The 25740-nt window shown below is 45.4% G+C and overlaps 2 protein-coding genes across 9 annotated transcripts in view; one reads left to right on the plus strand and one right to left on the minus strand.

Moving 5' to 3' along the window:
• The window catches only part of SLC5A1 (solute carrier family 5 member 1), an 82578-nt gene extending 80585 nt beyond the window's left edge, over nt 1-1993 (plus strand). For all 3 annotated transcript variants that reach the window (XM_083147945.1, XM_083147963.1, XM_083147956.1), the window contains one exon: nt 1373-1993. In XM_083147945.1, coding sequence (XP_083004071.1) covers nt 1373-1584 — 212 coding nt within the window. In that variant the 3' untranslated portion in view covers nt 1585-1993. The remainder of the gene's footprint in view (nt 1-1372) is intronic.
• A 12423-nt stretch (nt 1994-14416) lies between these two features.
• RSPH14 (radial spoke head 14 homolog) overlaps nt 14417-25740 on the minus strand; it is a 241662-nt gene continuing 230338 nt past the window's right edge. For 4 of the 6 annotated variants that reach the window (XM_083148044.1, XM_083148037.1, XM_083148029.1 and 1 more), the window contains 2 exons: nt 15867-16003; nt 14418-15791 (listed from right to left, as the gene is read on the minus strand). In XM_083148044.1, coding sequence (XP_083004170.1) covers nt 15553-15791; nt 15867-16003 — 376 coding nt within the window. In that variant the 3' untranslated portion in view covers nt 14418-15552. Of the gene's footprint in view, nt 15792-15866; nt 16004-25740 lie in introns of all 6 variants that reach the window. The other 2 variants (XM_083148009.1, XM_083148019.1) reach the window with 2 other exon arrangements.

Raw genomic sequence — 25740 nt, forward strand, 5'->3', positions numbered from 1 at the left:
ATAATTTTTGTATTGCCACACCCTGTATTAGAACCCATGGGCTGTTCCACTAAAAGAGCTATTTGATCCTGCATAGGAAGCATATGAATTCTAACTACAGTATATGAAGTTATTACACTACATAGCTCTATGTAATAGTAATGAATTTGAACTAACAGTTATACAGTCAGAATCTGCATGCTTACAGTGCCATGAGCAAAAAGCTCTATCAGTAAGGTGTCTGCCTCCTGTGAGACAGGTCACAAGTTATAATCCCTGGTGTGACTGCGAAGAAATGTATTTGTTTTAAAATAATGATAATGTAAATAAATATTGTGCAATGTAACAAGATTTATAGAAATATTTCCTGAATTGTTCTTTCATATATGTATATGGGGGGCACCATTATCTATCTTGCCTTCGGGAAACTGGAACGAACTTACGCCACTGCACAATAAGTTATAGCAGAGACACCAATTACTCCCAAAGCAATTGTGTGCAGATGCAAATGCCTGTTTCATGGGTAAGCAGTGCACATGGCTTATTGCATGAAGCAGGAGGACACCGGTGGGTGGAATAAGCCTTTCACAATGCAGGTTGTGATACTGCTAGATGCAACAGCAGCATGCCTTACACTTTAAATGCAAAATCTGTATTTTATTATGTTTACAGTGAAGAATAAGTATTTAAGGTGGTGGTCCCAAATTAATGAGTGCTTTATTTTAAGATGTCCTCAGAGGTGTTCAGTTATCCAATACTTGCAATATAAATAAAAACATTATAATGTATAAATATAGTGCAGCCCTAATGTCAGGGTATGGGTAAAAACTGGACCAGGACAAAACCCCCGGACCGCCGGACCAGACATCAAACTCTGCATTTTGGAGCTTGTAGCGTCCGGTCCGGGGGTGTCCTGTCCGGGGGGGGGGAAGGGGTGGGGGGTGCTGCCTGTATCACCAGGTAGAGGATGAGGGGTAAAATAAAGTCTCCCTATAGGGTCCGGGCATGTAGCAAAAACCGGACGGTCCGGACCACACAGGGAGGCTGCAATCTTCCCTCTCCAATGTCCCTGGTGATAGCTATCACAGGGACTCCCCCGGACAAGACACCCCCCGAACAGTACACCCCCTGGACCGGACCCTACAAGCTCCGGACTGCAGATTTTGCTGTCCTGTCCGGCGGTCCGGAGTCTAGTCCGGGTCCGGTTTTTACATAGTCCCCTAATGTCACAGTACTTTTACACAAAGATCATGAGCTGAAAATCAGTGAAGACCAACTGTCTGGTTACACACAGACAGAAACATATGCCAGTGGTTTTGAATTGAAAGTGTTACATGACAGAATTCATAATAGTCACCGAAGGTAAAAACTTTTATTTTTATATTTCATGCAGAAATAAAAAAACTGAGTTGCTGGAAGAAATCATACAACTGGTTCTGTGGCTTCAGTGAAGGGAAAGCTCCCAAACTAAGTGACGAGGAGAAGGCAGCCATGGATGCAAAGTTGACGGACACCTCAGAAGTTCCTCTCTGGAGGAATGTGGTCAATGTTAATGGTATAATCCTGCTGGCTGTGGCTGTGTTCTGCCATGCCTACTTTGCATAGATGTCATGCAGCACTGACAGACTCTGTTTCATCTCTCCACCTCCGTATCAGATCAAGGATCAAAGGTTGACAGAGGTTTATGATGTAACATTGTGAAGTAAAGTGATTTACAAGGAAATATCTTGATTTTGGATACACATTTTGGCCATGCAGTCCTGATAAGCAGTACACATCCCACATATATGCTGTGCGCAGGTAGTGAACCGCCTTCACCCATTACTGCCTGGTCAGGTGCGGCTGGTGCTGAGTGCATTGTCATTAGTGACTGGAATCCATTGCTGTAATGAAGACAGCAAAGCCAGTGGATATTGTGAGAGCTGGAATATTTGTACAGTAGCCGGGATTAACGAATATAATTATTTCCCCTATATTATGCATTGAAAATCTGTTGTATTTTAATAAAGAAATGAAAATCATTCCAAGCATTGTTCTTGTTTTCTTTTTTAATACTGTACATTGTTACAGCTGAAGTTGTATCACCGTTTGGGATCTTGAACCAATGAGCCTGTCATAAGCACTATGTATCGTATTTATGAAGCTGTTCACAGCAGTTTTGTAAATGTGATCCATAGCAAAGTGAATGCAGTAGGAGGCATTGAACACCTCCTTGCTTCATTTGCGATGTCAGAACTGCGAACAAGAGTCACAGTCTGGGTTCATCTGCGATAAGACTCAGCTTACTCTGGCTGGTCGTGGCAGGGCTTGTGTGGCCAAGGAAACTACATCTTGTGAGGCAGTCCTTGGCCCCGCCACTCCTGGAAATTAAGGGAGACATACCACCATCCCACCTCTGTCCCTCCCCTGAATGCCTCTGTCAATCAGACAGAGCCATCTGCAGTAAAGTGCCCTGCACATGAATGGCCCTTGCCCGTGGTCAGTCTCCCGATAATGAAGTGAATGAGGGCCATATTTACTGAAGCTAAGGGCTTCTGTGTCTCACTCAATGGGGCCAATTTATCATGCATTTGTTTGTGGTTTGAAATTGTTGAACCCAGCAAATATCTACTACAGATCCTTCTTCATAAATCCCAGAGATCCTCAATATTTGCAGTTACCCCTGACAGGTGTTTTGGGGGGATATTCCTCAAGTATGTGTCAATGTATTTGTCCCAAAGTCTTCAAGGACAACACAAATAACCGAGTTTGGGTTTATTTAGTTTGGCCAAAATATCAATAACGATAGCATTTGTAAAAGTTTGTATATTCATTAGGTTCTATCCACTTCACTGTATTTAAATTAATGTAAAACAAATTAATACAAAAAAAAGTGTCTCGTTTAATTTTGCTGTTACATTAACATAGCTAATGAGCATTTCAGCAGACATTTGTGCAACCTCTTGGTGGTAATACATATTGTTAATAGTAAAGTCAGTTTGGGAAGGGGGGGGGGTGTTTGCAGATAGCTTTGGGATTGGAAGGGTAGTTAGTTCTAGTCCACTTCCAAATGACAGCACCAAAGTAAGGTTAACATTGGCCAGTGTGTATGTGCTGCATGCAAAGATGCCAGGATTTCCCATTTTCTAAATATCTGGACATTAGCCTTAAAGAGCCTGTATACTGTAGTCCCAATTACACCCTGTGGGGACTGGCTCCTATAGCATGTAACTTTCCACAGCTTGGTCCAGTTATCTAACATCTTCAGACTGGAACAATATAGAATTTCCCCTTTCTAAAGCAGAGATGTATCTAAACTTTCTAAAGAGGACAATTATAAAAGTTGGCCATTTCAATCAATTAGCTTTTAGCTATCACTTCTCCACTTAACTGCTTTAAAAGGTTTGAAACATCTCCTAACATTGGTAAGAGATGACTGGCAAAATTAGATTGAACTCCAAGTGTAAGTGGAGTCTTGATTCATTTTATATAAGTTCTTGCATTTCACTGACAATTGGTTACGATTTTGTAGCATCTGCCCAAGTCTTGCCTTTGGATTTGTTTGTAGATGTGGAGAATATAGGCGTGACTCAGGGGTGTACGATGATGCATGTTGCAGTTGTGATTTTGTACGCAGCAAATGTATGAAAATATGCTAATGCACTAGCTGCCTGAAAATGTACTGAGCTGTCCATCGTCAGCTTCTCAGATCCTAGCAAATATATTCCCCTTGGTCTTGATATTCAAAACATCAAGTTAAGTCATCTGTGTTTCTGTTCTTAGAATCTGTCAATTAGTGAGTATCAATCTAAAACAAGCAAAGAAAAGGGGCAGTTTTGTGTCTCATAGAGTTAGACATTGGGCTGTCATTGGATGTACGGCTTCCTCTAGTAAGTATTGTCATTCTTCTGGGAATTGCATGGACTGGCAATTCTTTAGCCCAATGGATTTTTTTCCTAGAGAAATGTATAGGAAAAGGATTGGTATGGGTGTGTTATGCCTAAAGAATTTATTTGAGTAAAACTGCTTCAACTATAATGGCTGAAGCAACAATTCCAAAAAGAAAAGAGTACTGTACAGTATGTCTGACTCTTCAAACACTCCTAACGTGTGTATCTAGAGCTTGTATAGTTCCCTCCAGGTGGGCGGTAACTGGGAGTCAGCCGCAGCACCATCGCGGAGGTCGACTTAATACCCTGAACAGTCTGATTTTTTTTTTAACTCTTTATTTTCTAAGAGAATCAGTACATAGTAAAGTCACATTAGATATAAGGAAAAAACATTCTCTTTTTTTCACATTGAAACAAGAACAATTAAGTAGGAAACGATAAGGTAGGGCACAGAAAGGGAATGGGAGGAGAAGGAGGAGGAAAGGGGAGAGAGGGGAGAGACGGGTGAGAGAAAAAAAAAGGGGGGGGGGGGGACAGGGACAGGTACAAATATACGTCATTTTCTTGTATATATGACACGATTCAGGTAAATACAAGTTGTAGCAGTTTGAGGATACAGAAGCATAGGGAAGAGCTTACTATGTAGAAAGAGGTGTAGCCCCGCGGGGGCGTCGGGGCGGCTCGATACAGCAAAAGCATCCGCATCAGTCACAGAAGCGCACTAGGGGAGGGCAGAGGTTACAGGTGGAAGAGGTCCAGGGGCCATATGTAGGAGCCAAGGACCCCAGACAATATCGTATTTATGGGGACAATTGTGGAGGTAATAGGTGATCTTTTCTATTGCAGCTATGGACCAGACATAATTAATTAGGGCGGATTCTGTAGGGGGGGCAGGGGACTTCCAGTTTTTAGCAATAAGGGACTTGGCCGCGGTTAGAATATGGGAAAGTAGCTTATTTAAGGAGGAGTCTAAGTTTGGGAAAGGATGAGCAAGTAGAAACGACCATGGGTCTAGGGGGAGTGGGATACCTGAGATAGACTTCAAGAGCAGAGCTATCTTAGTCCAGAAAGAGGAGATAGAAGGACACGTCCACCAGATATGGAATAGCGTCCCTCTATGGCCACAGTTTCGCCAGCACATAGGGGTAGAGGAGGGGAACATTTTGGAGAGTCTCACTGGGGTATAGTACCATCTATAGTATAATTTGTAAGATGTTTCTTTGAGTCGGGTGGAGATAGAGCTTTTAGCTATGCCTTCTCGTACTTAACCCCAGCAAGAGTCGTCAGGTGGCGGCCCCAGGTCCAGCTCCCAATCTCTTTCATGGCGGCTGGGAGAAACAGCAGTGGCTGTGAGTGTCATTGAATAAACAGAAGAGATCAAGCCCCTGCGTAGGGGGCAGTTCAGACATAGAGACTCAAATGGGGTGGGGGTTCGGAGCGCGTCAGCCTGGGGGAGAGACAGGAGGAAATGCCGGAGCTGGAAATACTCAAAGAAGGGAGGAGATAGGGAGGGAAATGAGTGTTTGATATCATCTATAGAGGCCCACGTGCCCTGTACCGTAAGGTCATAAACTACTCGGAGGCCAGCTAAGCTCCATGTTTTGAATAGATGGGGGGAGTTACCTGGGGGAAAAGCGGGATTACTCCATAGGGGGGGTAATGGGGGAGCAAGCGGAGGAGAGTTTGTAGGGAGAATAAGAGGAATCCCAGATCGCCACACAGAATCTAAGAGATGGGAGGGGGTTAGCCAGAAGAGACCTGTGAGGCCTGGATAGACCCCATATGGAGGCCAGAGAGCGAACCCCTAGATAAGCAGCCTCCAAGTCAACCCAAGAGATCGTGGGGGGGCAAAGGTGGCCACCACCTGGCTCAAATGGCAGGCTAGGTAATAATGCTTAACATCGGGGTAGCCCCTACCCCCCTCAGATCTAGGCATTTTAAGAGCAGAAAAGGCAATTCTGGGGGTCTTATCACTCCAAACAAATTTCAAGAGAGCAGAATGAACGTCATTGAGAACTTTAACAGGGATCTTTATAGGTAAGGTTTGGAACATGTACAGTAGTTGGGGTATCACATTCATTTTAATAGCTACGATCCTGCCCAGCCACGAGATAATAAGTGATTTCCACCTAGTAAGGTCCTGTTTAATCTTGGACAAGAGTCGAGGGATATTTTCAGAGTAGAGGAGGTTGTAATGGGAGGTAATATACACTCCTAGATATTTAATCTTATGGGCCTGCCAGTTGAATGGGTGGGTGGTGCTTAAGAGAGATCTCAAGTCAGGGGGAACATGGAGGAGCATAGCCTCTGATTTAGATAAATTGATTTTATAACCTGATAGTTCGCCATATTCTAGGATAATATCGGTAAGGGCAGGGAGTGAAGTTTGGGGGTGGGTAAGGGAGAGGAGGACATCGTCCGCAAATAGAGAGACTTTAAACTCTAGGGAACCCACCTCCACTCCGCGAACCTTATCAGAGAGTCTGATCATAGCCGCTAGTGGCTCTATTACTAAGGCAAAAACCAATGGGGAGAGGGGGCAACCCTGTCTCGTACCGTTGGTCAGGGGGAAGGGGTCTGAGAGGAGTCCATTAGTGAGAACCTTAGCTATGGGGGTGTAGTATAGGGCAGATATCCCAGCAAGGAACTCGTCAGATATACCAAATGCTTGTAGGGCATTGAATAGAAAAGGCCAAGAAATGCGATCAAACGCCTTCTCAGCGTCTAGGGAGAGAATAAGAGAAGGGGACTGTCTCTTGTTTAGGATTTGAATCAGGTCAATCGCTCGTCTAGTATTATCCCTAGCTTGGCGGCCAGGGACAAAACCCACCTGATCATAGTGTACTAGGCCAGGGAGCACCCCATTAAGCCGCGAGGCCAAGATTTTGGCGTAGAGCTTAATATCAGTGTTGAGCAGCGATATTGGCCGGTAGCTAGCACAGTTTTGAGGGTCCTTCCCCTCCTTATGGATCACTACAATCCTAGCCTCAAGCATGGTTTTAGAGAAGGAGGCACCATGAAGTACAGCGTTAAACAGTGTTTGCAGATGTGGGATCAGCGTAGCGTCAAATTTTTTGTAGTAGGCTTACCGAGAAGCCATCAGGGCCAGGGGCTTTGGAGGATTTCTGGTCTTTAAGTACAGCTGAGATCTCCTCAGCTGTGAAATCTATGTTCAGTTGGGCAGTAGCCTGGGGGGTTAGTTTAGGTAAACAGGCACGTTGGAGGAAACGTTGTATGTCATCAACGGAGGGTTCTGGGAGGCCCGCGGAGGATTTTAGATTATAGAGATTAGCGTAAAAGGCTTGGAATTCCTTACAGATCGTCTCAGGGGAGAAGGAGAGGGCTCCAGAGCGCGTCTTTATAGCTAGGATATTATTACGGGTTCGCTGGGCTCGTAGTCTAGAGGCTAGTATCTTGTCCCCTTTGTCACCTCTCTCATAGAACGTCTGCTTCAGGCGTTGTAGGGCCTTGGCAGTGCGCTCAGAGAGGAGCAACGCCACGTCAGATCTAGCTTTGACAAGGAGATCTAGGTTCTCCTGTGAAGGGGAAGTTTTGTGCTGTCTTTCAAGGACCTGGAGCTTACTTGAAAGGGCAATAAAATGGGATTCTGTGTTCTTTCTATAATGGGAAGCCATAGCGATTAAGTGGCCCCTCATAACGGCCTTATGAGCTTCCCAGAGGGTGAGAGGAGAAATATCAGGGGAAGCATTGATTTGGAAGTAGTCAGTCAGGTAAGTTTTGAGTCGTAATATGTAGTCAGGGTTATGTAGAAGAGAATTGTTAATTCTCCAGCTGGAGGGAGGGGGGCGGGTGGAGAGATTAGAAAGGTCCGCGGAGATGGGGCAGTGGTCGGACCAAATCATAGGGAGAACATTGGCCTTAAGTAGTTTGGAGGAGAGGTCACGGCTGAGCAAGATCATATCTATTCTAGAGTACACCTTGTGAACTGAGGAGAAGAATGTGTAGTCTCTAACAGTGGGATCAAATAGACGGAGGGAATCATAAAGGAGATAATGTTTGAGAAGAGAATGTAAGGCTAAAGAGGCAGGAGATTGGCAGGTGGGCTGAGGGCGCGTCGACGGCCGGGATCTGTCTACAGAGCTATCCAACACTTCATTAAAATCCCCAGCCATTATGACCTCGCCTTGTCGAACTCGGGAGAGATAAGAGTCCAATTTCAGAAAGAAAGATGGTTAGGAGCATAGACATTCACAAGAGTACACAGAAGGTTATTCAATTTACCTATCAGAATGATCCAGCAACCTTCCTTATCCGCATGGGAGTCAATTAGGTCAAAAGTTAGATGGGATGCTAAAAGGATAGAGACTCCACGTTTCTTTTGCTTAGAGGCACAGGCATGGAAGGTGTGGGGGAACTCCCTAGATTTCAATTCAGGGTGGGAAGATGCTTTGAAATGGGTTTCCTGGAGGAAAACCAGATCACTTCTAGATTGTTTAAGGGTGATGTATAGTTTAGTGCGCTTCATAGGACTGTTCAAACCTTTGACATTGTGGGAGTAGATCTTAAAAGCCATGGAGGAATTCCAAACGAGCCGCCCCTGGTCCCCTCACGAGGGTCACCTGAATCAAGAAAAAACAAGGATGAGGTAGTGAAGGATATCTGTTCCTGGGAATAATGAAGACATAGGGTACCTGTGTTAGGAGGGGAAAAAAACAACAAGAAAGGGGGAACAGGGAAATGGGAAGTTGGAGACCAGAGAAAGGAATTACATCTGGTCTAACGTATCGGCCGGTGGGAAGAAAGGAAGCCACGGTGTGGCAGTGGCCAAAATCGGGCCCATAGCCCGAATGGGGGGACATGGCCAGGCTCATACACAGCCATAGGCTATAAAGGGAGCCTGAACAGGAACCCCCGACCCGGGTGCCCAATCTTTATACATAATAATAATACTAGATAAGAGAAGGAGAGTAAACTACCCCTAAAAACAGCAAACTGATAGAACCCACATGGGGGGGAACCGCATGGGCCCACAAACAAACAAAATACCTAACTATTTAGCTAAGGAGAAAATACACAAAATTACAGAGGGAGATGGTGAACCGTTTGTAACCGGCAGGGTTGGAATAATAAAGGAAACAAGTCAATACAGTCACCATGTGGTGGGGAAACCAGCCCCAGCAGAAAAGGAACCTCGCCAAGGTGTTGTCAGTCCGCCATCAGGGGGGATCCGGGGGCGCAGATTTTCCAGTGGGCGGGACTTTGGCCCATTCGCGTTGCAGGGGACGGCGAGGAGAGGGGATAGCTTCAGCATGTCCAGCTCCCTGGGGGTCAGGAGAGGTAGACTGTGAGGGAGTTGGCGGGGTGAGGCCCATGGTGCAGAGAAGACGTTGGGCCTCTTGCAGGGTTTTAGCTTGCAAGAAACGGTTCTGGTGCCAGATTTGAATACGAAAAGGGAAGCACCAGCGGTAGCGGATGTTATTGGCACTCAGCAAAGAGGTCACGGGTTTAAACTCCCGTCGCTTGAGGAGAGTAGAGGGGGCAATATCTTGGAATATTTGGAGGGAGTGACCCTGGAAATTTATTGTAGAGAGTTTCCTGGCTTCGCGGATAATGTCCTCTTTGGCCGTGAAGTAGTGGCAGCGAAGGATGACATCTCGCGGCTGAGAGGAATCCTGTGAGCGGGGGCGAAGGGCTCTGTGTGCTCTGTCCAGGAGCAGGTGGTCTTCAGGAGTAGAAGGGGACAGCTGGGAAAAGAGCTTTTTCAGATAATCATCCAGTGTGGTTGAGTCAACCTCTTCAGGGATGCCTCTGATTCGCATATTATTTCTTCTCGCCCTGTTCTCCTGGTCCTCTTGTTGTTCCATCAGGAGGAGCACATCTTGTTTCAGGCTCTGGAGTTCAACTCCTGTCGTCTGCTGGGCGGAGACCACATCATCCAATTTAGTTTCGAGGTGGTCCGTCCTGTCCCCAAGCTCGTCAACCTCAGCCTTGAGAGAGTTGACCGCCTTCTGGACTTCTGTCTGGACGGCCTGGATGGAGCGACGTGTCTCTTGGACTTCACGGAAGAGGGACCGAAGGTCTTTGCGTGTAAGCGGGGAGTGATCAGAGTCCTCAGAGTCAGAGCGGTCCTGGGGTGCTGATGCAGAGTCAGCTAGGTCTTTATTGCTGGAAAAAGCTAATTTGCGAAGGCTGGGGGTGGCATCTGGGCCAACATTTTTCCGATGACCTTTAGGCATTTTAGTGCTTGGGGGAGTATATGGGTAGTCTCTGTAGATGAGTAGTTAGGTATATCAAGGCAGCAGGGGTAGCTGATATATGTTAGCGTACCATAGGTAAGAGAGACCGGGCGTCCGGGTCAGGGATGGGGGCACAGCAGATCACATGATGGTGGTGAGCAGAGCTAGTTTGATGGGGGAGGTGGAGCCAGTGTGCCTAAGTTGGGATACAGAGCAGGGTAGGCAGGCAGGCTTAAGGGAGGTCACCGTCCCGGAGGGGCAGGGCAGTCCCCCAGCCAGGGCTCCACTATTTACCGAGATGCGTGAATGTTTCAGGGGTCAACTGGTGACCACGGCGGCAGCCAGGCAGGGTATGCAGCTATTATAGCAATATAGTGCCTCTGGATGTCACAGGGGTATAGGGTAGGCAGGAGACTGGTGGGTTCAGTGGGGGAGAGCAGCAGCAGTGGTAGGTCGGAAGGTGGTGGGCACAGGGGCACGGGGTATCACAGACTGGAAGCGGCACAGCACACAGCTATCCCGGGTGTCTTATTGTGCTGGTTACTAGAACTGCCCGGCATGGAGTGATTAAATAGAGGTGGCTGGTGCAGAGTAAGGCAGAGGGCAGACACAGCTCACGCTGCACCTCCAGCCTCCCTGCCCGCAATGGAGTGCCTCAGGTGGTGTGGGCATACAGCAGGAGGGAAGGCAGATCAGGCAGGGGAGAGACCAGGGGGTGTCAGCTGCGGTCCCCTCAACGAATATCCCACCAGGGGATTATAGGCTGCCTCAGGGTGTCTGTGTGCTGCAGCCTGCAGCATCCAAAATGGCCGACGCTGGAGGAAGAGAGGTATGGGGCTCTGCACAGAGTCACCCAGCGGGTGCCCCGGGGTCCCCAGTGGCAGGCAGGTGAGAGGGGAGGATGGGTGGGGGGGAGTCTGCTCACCTTGGGGAGGGTCCCGGCGTCCAGCGGCTCCAAACGGCCGCGATCAGCCGCGATTCGCGCTCCGGAGCTCAGGCACCGGATGCGGCAGTAAATCTAGGCCGCGGCTTCAGGGAGTGCGTAGGTCGCAACCCGCAGGATGGGTTTTCACCCACCCCCGGCTCCGCAGCTCACACCCGCTTATGCCGGAGGGTTCCCACAGGGCAGAGGAGCACTCTCCAGTCCAGAGGAGGACTCAGAGTCCCGGTGATTGAAGATAGCAGCAGGAGCCCTCTGTAAGTGTGTCCTGCTCCATTCGCCGCTAGGCCACGCCCCTGAACAGTCTGATTTGGAAAACTCCAGCCCTGTCTTATTGCTCCAACTAAACGGTAATTCATTCCCATGGCACATTATTCCCAATATTAATATAAGAAATTCAATTATCTTGGGACATTTTAGTGTGAACTAACAGCTCCCCTGAGCCCAAACAGGACATATTATAAGGAGTTTGAGTACAACGCTCTCAGTGGCAAACACAGGATTTTTAGAGGGGGTCTCCAAATGTAATCCAAAATCTCCCACTCTCGGCACATTGGAGTAAGTACGGGAGTCTGAGGGAGTGGTAACAGCCCTGAAAATTTATCTTTTTATACACTGGATACTGCATGGAATATAGTATTAATATTTAACAGTTTATATGGTCAATAGTATAGGCTGTTTCAAACATTGAAATAAGGTAAGTGGTCAGGAAAAGGTTAAACATGTACTAGTAAATAAATACCCCATTAGGAGTTGAATTATACTGCACTTTCTAAGCTCACACAATCTCTCACTTCATGGTAAGACTCCTGTCTCTTCCTCCTGGCAGCTGCTCTCTGGTCCGTTGCGATGTTTGAGGGCTCAGATCCACACACACAGTAAAAATGGTATAAGGAGCTGGTACACTGGGCATGTGCAGTAGCTCTGCTCTGTCCACTAAACTGCATGATACAGTGACAGCTGGGCAACCAGAACCCCACCCCCCTGCATTTGCCTATGGCTCTAAAACTAATTAAGCTTGCATAATTAACCCTTTGGGTGGTATACCCAGAAATTTTTCAGGTATTCCACTATGCTGCAGTAGGTTTGCGCCAGTTGTGCCTCCAGCTGTGCACCACTGGCGCACCACCTTTAGGGCCCCCCATTGCTCCACCCCTTCTGTCCCCCCCCTGACCCCTGCCGCTTGCCCAGCCACCATTCAATTTACAGCAGTGACGAAGGCGGCAGGCTCGGGGATGTTCTGGGCGGCTCGGGGGGACTCGGGAGCGCTCAGGAGTTCAGGCGCCCGAGTCCTCCCGATCCGCCGCGAACATCCCCGAGCTTGCCGCCTGTGGTCACTTCTGTGACTCTCGGCTGGGGCAGCGGCGGCAGGGGAGCTCAGCCTCTGGCGTACAAAAGCAGGAGCCAAGGTGAGGGGGGAGTGGGATGCTCCTACGTTCTGTGGTGGGTTTGCTGGGGCAGGACAAACCTGCCCTGGAGGGTTTGTCCTGCTCCAGCAAAACCCACCACTCAAGGGGTAAAGCTAAATGTGAATGTGAAGTTATCTATTATTTTAGAATTGCTGTTTTATGTTTCATGTCATAATTAATTTTATGATATAATCATTTTCCCGTGTATTTTTATATGCATAATAAATCCTGATTGTTATTTTATTACTTGAATTTGCGCTATCTCTTTATATATTTCTTTAGATTTATTAAGTAACTATACAAATTATTATTGGGAGCAGCAACCTCACGAAAACTGAGGATTTAATGTGTAAAAATGTATTTTTATTTTTTTTGTGCTGATACATACTGGAGACATTGCGTCCGATTTTTTTGCTTTTTTACTGTCTGAAGAAAAGCGCAACTTTGGAGGCCTGTATGAGAATGCAGAAAGCTTCTTTTGTCATTAAGGAACAAGGGCCTGATTCAATCCTACTGGCACCCAAATTTAACAACGCCTAGACCTCAACAGCTGGACCATGAAGCTGCCAATGTTTCATACTTATTCTGTGATTGTCTATACTAAATAAATGAATTATGTCATATTACCACAATAAAAATTAGCATGCTACCCAAATTACTGTGTCTTGCTAAAACTCTTCCTGTTGCGGTGCCAATCCAAATGCTTCATTCCTTTCAATCTCTTTACCAAGATTCTAACTATTGGAATATGTTGCACTGCTGCCTAATGCTAAACGATGAGTGGACCTGGAGAACCAGCTGGTGGGTGAAGGGTCACTGTTGTACTTACCCTAAGAAGATACAGTACATAGCCAAATATGTGCCTACACTTACAATGGCTGCTCTCAATCTGTCTACTTGGCATGGTCTTAATACTATGCTTTGTCTCCTGGAATACCCCTTTCCCCAGATACCATTGTGGAATAATCCTTTATTCTTCCCGGATAATTCATACTCATGGCATCCACATAACCCAACATTGACACAATGGGGGTTATTCTGGTTCACTCCTTCTGGCAAAATACTTTTTAGATGGACAAAACCATGTGCACTGCAGGAGGGCAGATGTAAAATGTGCAGAGAGAATTCAATTTGGGCGTTATTTTGTTTCTGTGCAGGGAAAATAATGACTGCTTTATTTTTACACTGCAATATAGATCTCACTTTGAAGTAAAACCCCACCCAAATCTAACTCTTTCTGTACAAGTAACATCTACCCCACCTGCAGTGCACATGGTTTTGTCCATCTAAGAAGAAATTTGTCAGAAGGAGTGAACCAGAATAACCCCCAATGCGCTTTCACCACAATGATGTCAAATTTGCCCAATGCTGCTTCTGTTAACTGCAAAGATAACACAACCCAATCTTATTCAGAGGGCCTGCTATGATTGTGTTTCCTCATTGTTAATGAGAATATTAAATCTGTGGGGGAAAAAAACAAAATAACAACAACATTATAGTGGTCCCAAACTAAAAATAAAAACAAATGTGTTTATCAGAACCACAATAATTCTACATTTATAACACATGAGATATGAGATGCAATACAAATGCAGATACAATTCATTACAAGACAAAATGCAAACATGCAAAATACCAAAATGCCAAATGTTGGTAATCTGAACAGGAATTCATCAGCAGTAATGAGGGATCTTAGCAACTGTATCTTTATTTATACGGTATCCATCAAACACAACTGAAAACAGGTTAGTGAATAGAGATCCCTCATTACCCCTAAATGTCAAAGATGAAAGACAGTGGATTGACATCCTGATCCAGGGTATGGCATTGACATACTTGCCTACCTGACCCTCTCCATGAGGGACACGATTCTCTGTTCCTGGACTTCCCTGGTAATGTATGATTGCCATCACCTGTGGTGAGCTAGGTAATTGATAAGAAAGGTGTTTCACCACAGGTGATGGCAATCATACATTACCAGGGAAGTCCAGGAACAGAGCATTTTGTCCTTGAAGGAGAGGGTCACGTAGGCAAGTATAATTTGAAGTCACCTACTAATCTGTTCAGATAAGCCACTTTTGGAAGCCACAATTTCTAAGGAACAATGAGTCAAAGACATTTTATTATATGGGAGGGCTTTATTGACACGTGTTCCAAGAATGTCAGAAATCAAATACCAATATTTCCAAATGACTATTGGTATGAGGTTAAAGTACGCACTGACGATCCATTTTCAGTAGTAAATGTACAGAAAATAATCATCCTTACTTTACAGTAATATAGAGTCTCCACACTATTTTGAGGTCATCAATCTTAAAATAATCTTATACGTGGATGTCTTTTATCTCCTATTTCACAGAATTTTACAGTAAATTTATTAAAGTTTCTAAAAGTGAAAAGTGGGGGTGTTGCCCATAGCAACCAAACAGAGTCTATTGCATCCCAAAAAATGATAGACAGAATCCGATTGGTTGCTATAGGCAACAGCTCCTCTTTTCACTTTTAGAAGCTTTAGTAAATTTGCCCCTGTCTTTCCCTGTAAATGAAAGGGCAGTATTCAATGGTTTTTGCGAGCAGTGACATTGAGCAGTGCTCACTACTTGCTGTCACAGCTCGCACGGTCAGTATTCAACTGACCCCCTGCACACGCTGTTTCCACTTCGCTGAGTTTTTACAGCGACGTGTAAACGGCGTGTGCTGCTGCCAAAACACAGAGGCTCGTGGCTAAATGCAGCTGGATCCCTGCATTAGCCGCGAACCTCGCCGTTTGGGGGAATCCTCGCTGTCCTCTGATAGCGAGGATTCCCCCAGAACGTTGAATAGGGTGAGTGGCCAGCGTGGGGGTTAAACGTTGAGGGTGGCTTGTTTTTGGCAATCTTCGCCATTTAACGCCCTTGCCGGCCGCATTGAATACGGTGTACAGTGTATGGAGTACATTTACTAAGCGGCAGCTTTGCAAGCTGCGCCTTCTTTGTGTATTTAATCCCAATATTTAAAACACACTTGCTTGCTATGTTTACTTCCATATATTACTAACTTTGTATACTGAGATCTACTTTGCGGATTGCATTTTATTTTTTTATTAACATTTAATACATACAGTATCATAAAAATTCTGGAGTTGATTTAGCAACTGTTCCATGTACCAAATACACGGCTCATGGTTTCCATTGGATAACTCGAACTGCTATGGCAGCAGCTATCCTGACTGCTTCACTGGAGTCGGCAAGGCATGCCTGGATTACATTCACACCACTTAGAAGAATATTACGACCCTCAGGTGCCTCGGATAGGTTGGTTAGTGCTTTGAGGCAGTTCAGTCGCACCTTACTGTAGCTATCTTTTACAAGATCCAGCAATGTTGGGATAGCACCAGCTTGAAGAGTAGCATATTTCCCTGTAGAAAGAACAGTGAGGTGAATGAACTTGGTTTAATGGAGGACTATCACTTCCATATAGAACAGACTGTTACCTGGGGTAGTGATAGTGATGTACATCAGAGCACCAGCAGCATTGGCCCTAACTTCAGCGTCGCTATCATCCAGGAGCTGAACAACCAGGGGAACCATGTCGGCTTTGCACACACTCTCCTTTCCTTCTAGTGGCACACTGTGGGGGAAGGAACGAGTGAGGATTACATTATGCTACTAACTAATGTCATTTATAAAATAAATTCATATGCAGATATTTTGAAGAGTGAATAAGCTAATAAATATTTAGGGTGACAACCAAAATCTAATACAATATTTAGGGTGACAGTAAAATCTTAAACAGAGTTACAATTGCAGGAGCATATCATTGCAGTGACTTTTATCAGATTGGAATCAAAGAGGCTACGAATAGCTGAAAATCTGTTTGCTTTACAATACCCCACATACTCCACTGACTAGATATTCCCAGGATATTAAACATAAATGCGCAACAACCGACACTTTTTGTTTGTAGAAATGGCTCCACCTAGGTCCAGTCCCCTGGGAATCCTTCCTGGGTACCTACAGATGGAGCCTTCTTCAACTAGCCTTCTATGGAGAGCCATGGTGAGCCATGGCTCCCCAAGGCTTATTATTATCATCTATTGTTCTCAGCTAGATGAAGATGGCTCTATCTGTAGCAGGGTTTTACATGGGAAGGACCTCGGTGAGCATTAGAGTAAATGGGTAACCCAGGTCGTCAATCTCAGATCCTGTTTATTACATGAGGAAAGACACAATGGTACTCTTGGCTGTTGAGTAACAGGGTAATACTTTATAAATACAGCGCAAGCGCTGGTGGCATGAAAATATGCACTTAAAATATGCACTTACGCCCATAAAGAGGAGTACTGAGAATGTAAAGTGGCCCTGGAAAAAATACTATGAAAGCAGACTTATAAACGCAGGACTAAATCAAAATAAATTTTTCCTAGCATTGTAAAAAGAAAAAAATCAATCATATTTCCACTGTCTACCTTTACCCAAAACTTAGTGCATCCTACAATAGAGAGCACACCCATGTGGCCACCATACAATACAGTGATCCCAGTAAATGCTATACAATAAAGAGAGCAACCTTAGTCACTCAAGGCAGTACCATTGGGAGGTGTTCCCTCCCTCCGGGATGCCTCTCTGTGTGCAGCTGTGGGGTAGCCCCTAAAAATGGGTTCTGCACAGGCGCAGTACCACACCCGATACTGCGCATGCACCAGACCCAGGGCCATCAATGCATTTCTATGGGTCTGCTCCTGAAGCAGCCCCATAGAGGCTGGGGCCAGCGCATGCGCAGTACCAAAAAGGCAACTGCACATGCGCCGATCTCGCGATGGTGATCGGAACAGCAAGATGGAGGTGGTGGCGGGGACCAGCAGCGACGGCACCGGAGGGGGCCCCCACATCTCGCCTTTGGTAGACATCCATTAGAAAAGAGGTCTCCTTCAGAGTGAACAAGAAAGTTCTTTGTCTTGCAAGAAGCCGATTACCTCATCTTGTGGAAAAATATCTCCATGGCCCATGGTCTGTAACAGTGTAGTAGCAAATCTGATTTCATGGCAGCTACATTAGTTTTTAGAATTATACTAAGACTAGCAAGGACAGGAACAAGTTGTTGACTGGCTTCTTTCCCGTATCCCCCCGAACACAGAACTGCAACACCCAATCTGCTTCCAAAGATTTGTGCATATGTTCTCTCACCTCTACAGACAAATATAGATTACAACTGAATCTCAAATTTGCTAGGCTGCCCTCAAACCAGATATCTGGTACTTTTCTGCTTTCTAAACAACGCATAAACATAAAAACCCAAGCATTGCTACAAACCTCTTCACCAGTTCCCTTTCCCTTGAAATTACACATCTCATTCACACCGAGGGGGCATCAAGCCGCTCACAAAGACAGAGCAGCTGAGCTTCCTCGATAAGGTAAGTGTGGGTTGAGGAAAAGACATTAACTGTAACAAAAACAGCTGTGTAGTATGCTTAAACTGGGGAATAGCCAAACTCTGCTACAATGGGGAGTTTCATGTCACAGGTCATACACCATGGGGAGCAACAAGACACTAGATAGTTATACTGCATCAGTACATACTCTCCCAGGCTTCATTTCAAAGCAGGCTGGGGATTCAAGATGTGCAGTTCAAGCTCTTTTGAAGAAGCACAAAGAAATTAGAAACATTGAGGACCGTGGACAAAATGCTCGGACAAGGAAACTTTGTGCGTCAGATGAAAGATACTTCATGCTTACTTCCCATCAAAATTGGAAGATGTCCAGCAGTTCCATCAGCTCAGAACTGGCAGAAGCAAGTGGGACCCAGATACACTATCTACTGTTCAAAGACATCTCGCCAGAAGTGGTCTTTATGGAAGAATTGAGGCCAAAATGTCATACCTTCGACATGGAAACAAGGCCAAGCGACTCAACTATGCACGAAAACACAGGAGCTTGGGTTCAGAAAAATGGCAGCAGGTGCTCTGGAGTGATGAATTAAATGTTTCAATATTTGGCTATAACATAAGGCAGTTTGTTCACCAAAGGGCTGGAGAGCGATGCAATAATGAGAGTCTGCAGACAACAGTGAATCATTATGGAGGTTACTTGCAAGTTTGGGGCTGCCTTTCAGTAGTATTGGAAGTGCCCTGATACCAACAGATACCCACAGAGCCCTGATACCAACATCCTCGAGTCAGTCTGGGATTTAAAAGAACGGTTGTCATGCCAAATATTTATTTGATTTAGATTTCTCTTCTTTTCATTCACTTTGCACTTTGTATTTTTAAAACATTCTTACTTTGCAGCATTTTTCCACACCTCCCTTAAAGGTTTGCACAGTAGTGTACAGTATACATATTTTTCAACCCTGGGTTCTACAATACATAGAGGCCCTTAAACTTTTGCTCTGAGGCCTATAATATACCTTATTATGTCCCTGGTCCTGCTTCTTATAATGTAAAATTAACTGAAGGTTATTGTAAGGTTTCATAATATGAAGTGAAGCACTGTTATGTGGCACAATATGAAGCAGATGCACTATAGTGTGGCATAATATGAACTGGGGGGAGGCACAATAATGTAACATAATATGAAATGGGGTGTAATGGCAGCCCTACAATGTTTTATAATGTGAACTTAGGCACTGCTAAACAAATATATAAAATATATAAAAAATACTATGGGGCATAACATTGGTATGGTTCAGGAAATGGGCTATAAAATTAAAAAGTTCTGGCTACGCCCTGATCATGGCAGTTGTGGGTTATAACACAGCAGTTGGTTCCCATACAAACCATCCTCTCAATATGCATAGTAGGAGAGTATATGCTACCTGTAAATAAACCATTAGATTCCAATGGTTAACATATCGGCCTGTATTCAATGCAGCTGGCGGGGGGGGGGTTAAACGTTGGGGATCACGAAAACAAGTGACCCTCGCCGTTTAAACACTGCGCCGGCCGCTCACCCTGCTTTATGTTCCGGGGGAATCCTCACTGTCAGAGGACAGCCAGGATTCCCCCAAACAGCGTAGCGTGTGGCTAATGCAGGGAGGACGCTGCATTAAGAGGCGAGGTTTGCTGTTTTAACTGCACATGTTTCACCATCGTTACGAAAACCTAGCTACAGGGAAACGGAGTGTGCAAGGGGTCAGCTGACTGTGTATACCCCTAATACTGTATATGGTGTTACACTTCTTCTGATTGCAATGCCCAAATGATTCCCCCATGTGGAGCACAGTCACTAACACGAAGCAGCACTAATTCATCAAAACAGCAGCACAATATAATCTTGCAAATAACGTCAACACCACATATTTATTTGCAGTAGGCAATAAGGAACACTTAGTCAAATAATATTTATTTAATTGTTCTGATAGAGATTAAAAGGTCAAACCTCAAAGCTTCTACTGCTTATTATTTGTAAAATAATCAGGAATTATTTTCCAGATAAACAGAAGCTGCTGATATCTTAAATCCAGAGTCCTTTCAATAGCAAATATATTCAATATACTGCAACCTGTTAGCTAGTTATACAGTAACCTTTATGGTACCTAGAAATCATGGCTAATGCACCAATACGTTATAACTGCCACCTATCTGCTAATCGGTTTCTCAAGCTGACGTCTGAAACACATTAAATATTGGACTCTTGTAGGATCAAAAGCACATGGAAAAAAGTTAATACAATTAACTAAATTATGTATAAAATGTTAGATTGCTCCATTTCTGAAACTTTGCCTTTTAACTGTGTACGTGTGTTACCATGTCCACAGTCAAGCATGCCAGATTCCTGGTAAATGGAACGTAAATGTATGTGGACATCATAAAATATAAAAACAAACATAAAACAGTCTGCCTACTCCACGTTATGGCAGTAACAAACAATATGTCATACTTGCCTAACCTCCTGTCCCCTTTATAAAGTTCTGCCTTTACCCTGCCCCCTTTACCAACATTGTGACTACCCCGGCACCGAGATGAGCCAACCTGACTGCTCTCCCGGAGAGAGCAGACCAGGAGTCGGAAAGAATTCAATAGGCATTATATCACAAATAACTGCTATGGTCTAGCTCAGTGGTTCCCAACCCTGGTTCAAGTACCGCCAACAGTGCACGTTTTCCAGGTCACCCGGCAGGTGCACTCATTATTCAGGCACATTTGAAAAGATCCACAGGTGGAGCTAATTATAGCACTTGTGATTCTGTGTGGAGACCTGCAAAACATGCACTGTTGGGGGTACTTGAGGACCAGGGTTGGGAACCACTGCTCTATCTACACAAGGGGCTGTGTATCCAGCTAGTGAAATAATTATAATAATAATAATTGTTTGATGTAGTTGTATTGCACTGCACACTATCGAATGTGTCCTTTTCACATGACTCATTACAGTGTTTCACATTTATTTTCAAATGTATTGTGCAAGGGTAACAGAATGGTGCTGGGGAGGCAGTAATTGGGCTGGCTGGAGAGGCAGTAAGGGGGCTGGCTGGGTTGGTAGAAAGTTTGATGACTGGGGAGGCAGAAAGATGGGACAGACAGGCTTCAAATAGGAGGGAAGCTACAATTGAAATGAATTAAAACAGATAACAAGTTCTGCCTACCGCTCCCCCTACCCTGCAGCATTGTATTCAGTGGCACACTCTTCATCCACCCTAGTTATGGCACAGGACAGTAAGAGAAAAAAAACAACAGAAAATGGCACTATCGCTAAACACTTACCACACATACATCACAAACAGTGACATCACAAAATGAATAAGACTATGTAGTTTGTCTGAAAAAATACATGAAATCCACAAGACTACTCTCAAACAGATAGCTCCAAATGACACCACAAACTCCTACACCCAACTCCAACAACAAATCCTCTTCAAACTCCACCAATGCCAACTTAAACCACCAAAACCCACTACAATGTACATGTTCTGATTGGTTTGGGGCATATTTATAGAGCTTTGTTGATGACATGGGTCCTAATTCAGATCTGATCGCAGTACAAATTTGTTCTCAAAATGGACAAAACCATGTGCACTGCAGGTGGGGCAGATGTAACATGTATAGAGAGAGGTAAATTCCGGTGGGGTGTGTTGAAACTGAAATCTAAATTGCGGTTTAAAAATAATGCAGCCAGTATTTACCCTGCCACAGAAACAAAATAACTCACACAAATCTAACTCTCTCCCCTCCTACAGTGCACATGGTTTTGCCATTTTGAGAACAAATTTGTACTGCAATCAGATCTGAATAAGGGCTATAGTGTTTGTTTTATAGTGTTTTTCGAGTTCAGTCGTGTTTAATCACATTTGCACGTGGATTTCAGTATGGAGTCTTTCATAAATATACTGTCTGGTATAGAATTTGGTACGACCAAACACGATGGGTAAGACCATTGGAAAACAACAGACTGGCAAACACAATTTTTAGTAAGTCTATCTATCTACACTTCCAATATCATTAATGAATATATTAAACAAGGTGGGTCCAAATATTGAACCTTGCTGGACTCCACTTACCCGAGCTGGAATGTATGCCGTTTACCACCACTCTCTGTCCCCGATTGTGCAACAAGTTTTTAAACCAATTACAAATCTTATCTCCATACCCGAAAGTCCCTATTGTCATTAATAACCTTTCATGAGGCACCGTGTCAAACGCTTTAGCGAAATCAAGCACTATTACATCAACAGATTTTCCTAAGTCCAGCCCCCTACTGACTTCCTCATAGAAGCTAATTAAATTAGTCTGACATGATCTATTTTTGCCGATTTACACTTCTATTGTCCTGTTAGAAAATATTGACCCACATGAAAGACAATGGGGCAGATGTATTTACCTCTTTAACACCAGCGAAAATCCCTTGGTTGGCCAGGAAAATTTGCCGGGATTTAAACCCTACTAGTGAGCAGGGTTGCTCCTGCAGCCAGCCCAGGTTACTGGCTGGTGTGGAAGCTACTGACCCGGCTTCTCGGCTTGGTGATGAGATTCAGCAGCATCTCTGGATCTTACCTGCTGCGATGCTCCACTGTCATCTGTTCACAGCGGCTGCATCCTCTGACCACCACACCAGCTGTAATGGTAGTGTAGAGAGGGAGTGGGGTTCTGGGTAGCAGTGGTGTAGTGTGCCAGAAGGGGGGTGCAGGGCAGCAGAAGTCTAGTTTGCAGGAAGGGGAGTGCCAGGTAGCAGCAATGTAGTGTGCAGTAAGGGGAGAGCAGGGTAATACTGGTGTAGTGTGCAGTATGGGGAGTGCAGGATAATAACGATGTAGTGTGCAATAAGGGGTTGCAGGGTAGCAGCGGTGTAGTGTGCAGGAAGGGGGGTACCAGGTAGCAGTGGTGCAGTAATGGCGGTGCAGGGTAGCAGTGGTGTAGTGTGCATTAAGGGGAGTGCATGGTAATAACGGTGTAGTGTGCTGTAATGGGGTTGCAGGTTAGCAGCGGTGTAGTGTGCAGGAAACGGGTGCAGGGTAACAGCAGTTTATGTGTGTGGGTTGTAGGGCATGGTAGGGAGGTGTAGGGTAGTGGAGGTAATGTTGTGTGCGCATGGAGGGGGTGCAGGCTAGTGAAGGTAGTGTAGTGTGTTTGGGAAGTAGGGTGCAGATCAGCGGCAATGTAATGTGCGGGGAGGAGTGCAGGGTAGTGGCAATGTATTCTGAGGGTTCAGGGTAGTGGTAATAATGTAGTATGTGCAGAGAGGTGGGTGCAAGGTATTGGTAGTGTTGTATGTAAGGGGAGGGAGGTGCAGGGTGGCAGCAATAGTGTAGTGTGTGCAAGGAGTAGCGGCGATGTGTGTGGGGAAGAGGGTGCCGAGTAGCGATGGTAGTGTGTGCAGGGATGGTGTGTAAAGGTATCGGCAGTTGTGGAGAGTGATGTGCAGGGTTGACGTAGGGTGGGGAAGGGGGAACAGGTAGAGATGCCAATCCTGGGGCATCTTTTTTATTCTCAGGGCCTGGGATTGAAAAATGCTCAATCCTGGGATTCCCGTGATTGGCATCCCTAATAAAAACACGCCTGTTCCCACACACCGGTAGCCCTGCACATTACTTAAATTGTAGGGTGACCAGGAGCGGGCAGATAGCAGCGGTGCAGGGGTGCCTGGTGCCTCTGGGCGTGAGGCAGCAGCAGACCGTGCCCCCAAAATGCTGTGGCTACACCCCCTTCAAGGGGGCCCTGGGAAGCTATTGTACCGGGGCCGAGGATTTCTCTTGGAAGTCCTGTACGTTGCCTGACATCACACCCAACACATTCAACAGCATGGTGTAGGACACCACAGCAGATGGGATGTCCCCGGTGTCAGAAGACTGAAGCTGGCAGTAGTGGCTACACACTACACGATATGTCGGTCCAAACCGTGGGATCGGACAACATATCGCCTAGTTTTCCATCTTATGCTAGTTACACACTATACAATCATTTATCAATTTCACAATAATCAGTGTATCAGCTTGATATTGTTTAGGCGTTCAATGATAAATCGGTGAAATCTTACTCACAAACACGACCATTGGATAATCAGCGCGATCAGTCAGGAGAGACACTCTATATACTGCAGTGTGTGAGCATTCTCAATAATCCTTATTCCCACATTTTCCCATAACTACAATATCCAGGGGCGGTGGCTTTGGTGGACCACTAGCTCCAGGAGCCAAAGTGGAGATTCAGAATATTATTCCGGGAGAGGACAGCCAGGTCATCATAGCAGAGGGATCAGTGCAGGGGGTGTGATGAGTCATACGGGGTGGGGTGGCAAGTCAAATGAGACCAGTCAGGGGGCATTGTTTCAATAATCATGCAATCATGACCACATCAACAATTACAATACAGACATTACTGGCATTACACAATTACTGGCATTGCACAATTAATTCAGAGATTACTGCCCTTGCACAATTGTGACATTGAACAATGCAGAGATTACTGGCCTTGCACAATTACTAGCATTGCACAATTAATGCAGAGATTACTGGCCTTGCACAATTACTAGCATTGCACAATTAATGCAGCGATTACTGGCAATGCACAATTAATTCCGAGAATACTTGCACTGCACAATTGAGATGTGTTTACAATAAATGCAGTGCAAATCCAATCATCACCAGGGTAAGGGTAGGGGCAGCCAGATTTCAGGAGACGTGGCCACTTTTTCGTAAGCCTCCCTGACATTCCTGGAGGATAGGCAAGTAAAGGCGGTGAAGGCTATTGCCAGCTTTGGTAAGTGACAGACTTTACCGTGTAACTTCTGTGATGCAAAGCATAAGAAGCCTATTTATCACAGATATCAGCAGTACAAATAAAGCTGCTGTCCTCCGACTAATGCCGCCTAAAGGCAGCCATGCACTAGTGCGATATCATATGGCCATTTTCATGCAATTCCGATGCTTTGCTGCGATGGATTGCATGAAAAGTGACACATCACGGGTGACATTTCATAGAATGCGATTTTAAGTAACTTTTCAAAATCGCCCATTATCGCACTTTTTAAAAATCACATTTTTTGCGGAGAATTCGTATATTTAATGAGCTACGTATTATAGGCAAAAAAGTGCGATTAAGTGCGATAATGTGTGATTTTTAGTCATGAAAATGTGCAAATTTGTGTTAAAAAAATGGCGTGAGGTCCCCCATCCTGAGCATAACCAGCCTTGGGCTTATTGAGCCGGACCTGGTTCCAAAAATACGGGGGACAAAAAAATCTGGGGGTCCTCTGTATTTTGAAATCACCACTGGGCTCCAACAGCCCACGGTGTAATGCCACAGCCGGGGGACACTTTTTACATAAGGTCCCCTGGCCGAACAATGAGCAACGTGGCTGGTTAGCCTTGGACGGGGTCCCTGGGGGAGTGGGGACCCCCCCAATAAAGGGTTCCCCCCCTCCAGGCTTTACCCATCCAGGTCTGAAGCCCGGGGCTGTCACCGGTGTCCCTGGGATGTGAACGCCGGCCTGATAGGGTTAAAACACTCATTCATAACATTGCTTTATACAGGTGAACGACAAGTGCGAGCAGGCCTCCCACTCATGCTGCCACTTTGCAAAGCACAAGTCCCAGCATGCGGGGCATTAATGGGCCCACTGGGACACTGGTAGTCCACCTGTAAAAAGAATGTTAAAATAATACACACTCAGAAAAGTAGAACTTTATTACACACACACCTCACTTTTACACCAATATACTTACCGACCCAGGGTCCAGCACTGTCCTCCCTTCTTCAGAGCCAACTCACCCCGCACTGACAGCGGGGTGAGCTGGCTTTCTCCAGCGCTGCTCATAGTTGATTCTAAGGGGTGGTCCGGGGGTGCACTGGAGCACCCATTAGACTGGCTGGCTGGCTGTGGCTGTCGTCCGCTCTAGGTTATATTTTTTATTTAATTTTTTGGTGCGGCGCAAGT

This window comes from Crinia signifera, chromosome 1 (assembly GCF_055691185.1).
Source record: "Crinia signifera chromosome 1, ASM5569118v1, whole genome shotgun sequence".
Classification (NCBI taxonomy): domain Eukaryota; kingdom Metazoa; phylum Chordata; class Amphibia; order Anura; family Myobatrachidae; genus Crinia; species Crinia signifera.